The 4,289-nt window shown below is 28.5% G+C and overlaps 1 protein-coding gene across 2 annotated transcripts in view; it reads right to left on the minus strand.

Moving 5' to 3' along the window:
* Meltrin (meltrin) overlaps positions 1-4,289 on the minus strand; it is a 239,695-nt gene that overhangs the window by 43,220 nt on the left and 192,186 nt on the right. For both annotated transcript variants that reach the window (XM_067049802.1, XM_067049801.1), the window contains exon 4: positions 1,602-1,684. In XM_067049802.1, coding sequence (XP_066905903.1) covers positions 1,602-1,648 — 47 coding nt within the window. In that variant the 5' untranslated portion in view covers positions 1,649-1,684. The remainder of the gene's footprint in view (positions 1-1,601; positions 1,685-4,289) is intronic.

Here is a 4,289-nt window from a genome sequence, read left to right on the forward strand (position 1 = left end):
TCATTGTTTTATTTGAATTGTCATCTTTGTTTCAGTTGACCTCATTGTTTTATTTGAATTGTCATCTTTGTTTCAATCTGACAGCCCTGACGAAGCCCTGCAAAGTGGGGCGAAACGTTGGTTAACAATGTATAGTTTTCTTCTACTATTTTGATACCTTTATTGACCAACGCCCGGATTATCTTCCTACCATCTATTTTAATTAATGTTTATTTAAATTAGGAAAGACTTTAATTATAATTTTATAAGCCACCACAAATAGCACCAACGAGGAATTTAATTAAACATAGAAAAAATTTAGAACTGAGCGGGTTAAACGCTATACGCTAAGGCACATACTTAAGCATTTATGAATGTTACCATTTACAAAATTCTTTTTATATATATATATATATATTAGTACATATGTGTATTTTTATTATTCCATTAATACTAATCTTTATAAGAAATACAGTAGGAGCATTTCCAAGACGTGAAATATCACTCACTATCCTCAAGATTTTCTAAGACCAAATCTGAGAGCGGCGAATGGCATTTGCATGCCTTCTCAGAGGAAAGTGCTTTTTAACGTTCGGCTGAGGGCAACCCATCCTATTTCCACAATTTCTTCTTTTTTGAGAAGAAGGAATAGAAAGAATTAAAATCAGCATAGCATAAGGATGAGGATAACATCTTCATTTATTTCATCTTTGCGAATTATTTATGTCGCTCTTAGAGTTTCTACGTACATTCACAATGCAAATAAAATTATTTAGATTTAGAGATTTTTATTAACATAAATTCATCTTCAAAGCTAATAAATTTTAATACAATTTAGTACCTTCTGACCTCTTGTACATATAAAATAGTAGACTGGAGCTGAATTCGAATTTCGAAAACTGCCACTCATGTTCGATCGGGTGGATTAAGAACTGGGTTTACAAATTTGGAAATGGGATATCGAATAAGTAAAGGTATATTTGGCTGTGTTAAACATATATATCGTAACATTAAAGAATATCTCAAAATCCTAATCGTAAAATTTTAGGTCTAAAAATGATAAAACAAAAAAAAAATAAGTTTTACAATTTTATTTTAAAGATATTTGACAATAATAAAATAATATATAGAATAAAATCGTTTTTAAATCCAATTTATTGTAAGAATCTGGCATCATGATTTGAATATGCTCCGGCTGAGAAATCAAAAAGTTTATAATGATGACGAATCCGTAAGAATTGAATTATTAAATGATTTTGTCCGACAGGAGTTTTTCGTTTGCCTGCGATTCGTAAAAAACATCGAAAAATTGTTCGTTTTATTTTTTTGGGGGGGGGGGATTTATAAATTTGGAACAAGAAAGTACCCCATAATTTGTCTTAAAATCTGATTTAATATTAGAATCTGTAGTAAAACCAGTATCCGATTCCATTAAAAATTGTAGAATTTAATGCGCTGGATAAGAAATTAAGATTAAATCAAAATCCAATAAATTATAGATGTTATGGTGAGGGGTGGGGTGGGTAAGAACCTGTATAGTGGATGTTCACCCTGACCTCTACAATTTTTAAAAATTGTATTTGTGATTTTCTTACTTATATATGATGGATTACAGTACTCACTTGTTAAGCTGCAAATCAATTTGCTGTTCTTTTCCGTCTATCCTCATCTTGAGCGTGAGCTCGTCATGGTGATACAGTGAATCCTGCAAAATAAATACATGTGAATTAATGTTTAAAAAACCTTAAGCCAAAATAAGGATATAAATATATATTTATTAACTTAATCTAGTATAATGTGTTAAACATTCAAAGGTATTGATGAAGGAAATTGACAGAGAAAAACCTTTCCACGTTTAGAGTTGCTCAGAGAATTGATCTTTGTTCTAATGATGTTAAAATAATTGATTAGTTGAAATTGAAATTAGGATTTTGTAAGAGATCTATTTATAGAGCAGTTATTTTAATTTATATTGTCACGCTTCTCGATACAAGGATAAATTATACAGATTTATGAGGAGAAGATGGTCGGGGGGGGGGGGGGTCAACAAATAAACAAAAAATATTTATTTATGCTGACGTTTCGACCTGATTTTCAAGTCTTCATCAGGGCTAAAAAACAAAAACAAAAAGAGATAACAACCATCCATTTCGAAATATACATAACAATGAATTAAATAGAAAGAAGTTGATTAATAACAATAGAAGTAGATTGATAATAATATAAGATGAAATATAATATTATAGAAGTAAGAATTATACAAGATAAATTATGAAAAACTAAAAAAATAAAAAGTGTTGAAGAAATAAACATAATGAAAGGTGCAGAAGAAATAGTAAATGAGGAGTAATGGACTTAACTTAATAAGATAATAATGTAAGTATTGTCTAAAATAATGAAAAGCAATTAATATCAACATAATGAAATGTATGAAATAAAAATAAAATATATGATGCAAAGGGCAAGACAGTTATATTGAAGAATTTACAGTTATATAGATGAATACAAAAAATAAGCTAAAATAAATATAGTGTCTGGAAAAAAAAATTAAAAAAAGTAACAAGGAAAAATAAATATGGAGAACGCGAAATTACGAAATATTAGACACGATAGAAAAACTCACATGTTCCAGCAGAGATTTTGACTAGAGTGGGTGAATTTTAGCTTTGAGGACAGAATGCCAGCAAAAAAAAAAAAAAAAATACATATACGTCACGTTAGTCTACGGTCAACTATAACCATCTTTCTGTAAATACAGATTTAATTAGTGAAATTAAAAAAAAAATATTTTGTAAGGACAAAATATCATTTATTACAAATAAACTTTTAATTAATTAATTTAAAAGCTTTCGATAATATTTGACGGTGCTCTTGCGCAGACAGACATGTGCTTCTACTTGACGCAGGCCCTGTGACGGATGTAGAACAAATGTCTGGTAAAAAGTGGATTAAACCCTGAGAACCAGGACGGAAAACATTAAATATGGAGTTGATGTTTTTTTGCACTGTCTTCTCTAGTATCTACTCTGCAAATTCAAAACAAAGTAATAAAAAAAAATAACGATGATAATGAAGAAATACAAAATGTAGAATTCAGTAGAGCATGGATAAGATACTCTGCATAATATTGAAATGCTTAATTTGCTGACAAATTAAGAACAAAAAAAAATAGGATTAAAGATTTTTAATTTTTTTTTGCAAATACTCTACCGTATTTAAAATTTTACATATTATTGAAATATGCTATAAATCATATAATTTCACTCAAAACATTTTATCAGTATTATGATGTATCAATATAAGATCATTATGCATAGGATCTGGATTTTCGTGCAATAGCATCTTTTATTCTCTGGCTCCGATTTCCGAAGTAAAAACCCTTCCTACATATTTAATATGTTCTCCAGAATTTCTCTGCCCATTATTCTCACAATATTCTGTATTCCTTCTTACAAAACGGCTTCCTTAGAAGAAGTCCTTTATCACTGGTGCTACCTCGTTAAGGAATACCTCATTCATCCATCTCCACACGTAAAACCTCATAATTAGTCAAATCAAAAAATCTTGTATTTAGTAGGTAAACCTCCTTAACTACCAATCCTCGCCATAACATAAATTTAAGAATAAAGTTATATGTATTTTTTATTTTATTGCCAATAACTTCAATATTTTTATACATTTAAATTTTTTTTATGATCATTATTATAAGCCTTACAAATGTTACTGGAACTGAAAATTTTTATTATTTAAACGGGAATAGACGTTCTAGAATACAAAAAACTGTTCAAAAATAAATAAATAAAAAATATTTATATTGTTTAGAATTAAAAGTAGAATTATTATAATTTTCAAATAAAATTAAAAAAAAATTTCTCGATTAAACAAATAAGTGAGATCCTATGCTACAAAGCAAAAAATGTAAACATGAGTTTTGACTCTTTGCAACATTTTTGTCTTCAGACAGATCATGATTAAAATAACATTTGTGTGTAATAATTATCCATTAATTCATCCTATTGGAATATAATTTTAGTACAGAATTCAAATTCTTAGGTCTCTTTTTTATTCTAAATTAAAATGCGGATACACAGAAAAAAAATCATAATTACGACAAGTGGTGGTTTGTAGAAAAGTCAGAAACCAAAAACGGAAGATTTTTCAAGAATTTTTACGTAATCTTTATACGGGAAATTGCAAATGAATTTTCCACGAATTCTATTTCGTTCTATGGTTGAAAATTTACAGAAGCAATCCCACATTCTTAAGGCTAAATGTACCCTTTCTGGGACGCACCAGAATTTACTTTTCTA

Source organism: Halyomorpha halys, unplaced genomic scaffold (assembly GCF_000696795.3).
Source record: "Halyomorpha halys isolate HHAL.00 unplaced genomic scaffold, Hhal_1.1 Scaffold547.1, whole genome shotgun sequence".
NCBI lineage: Eukaryota > Metazoa > Arthropoda > Insecta > Hemiptera > Pentatomidae > Halyomorpha > Halyomorpha halys.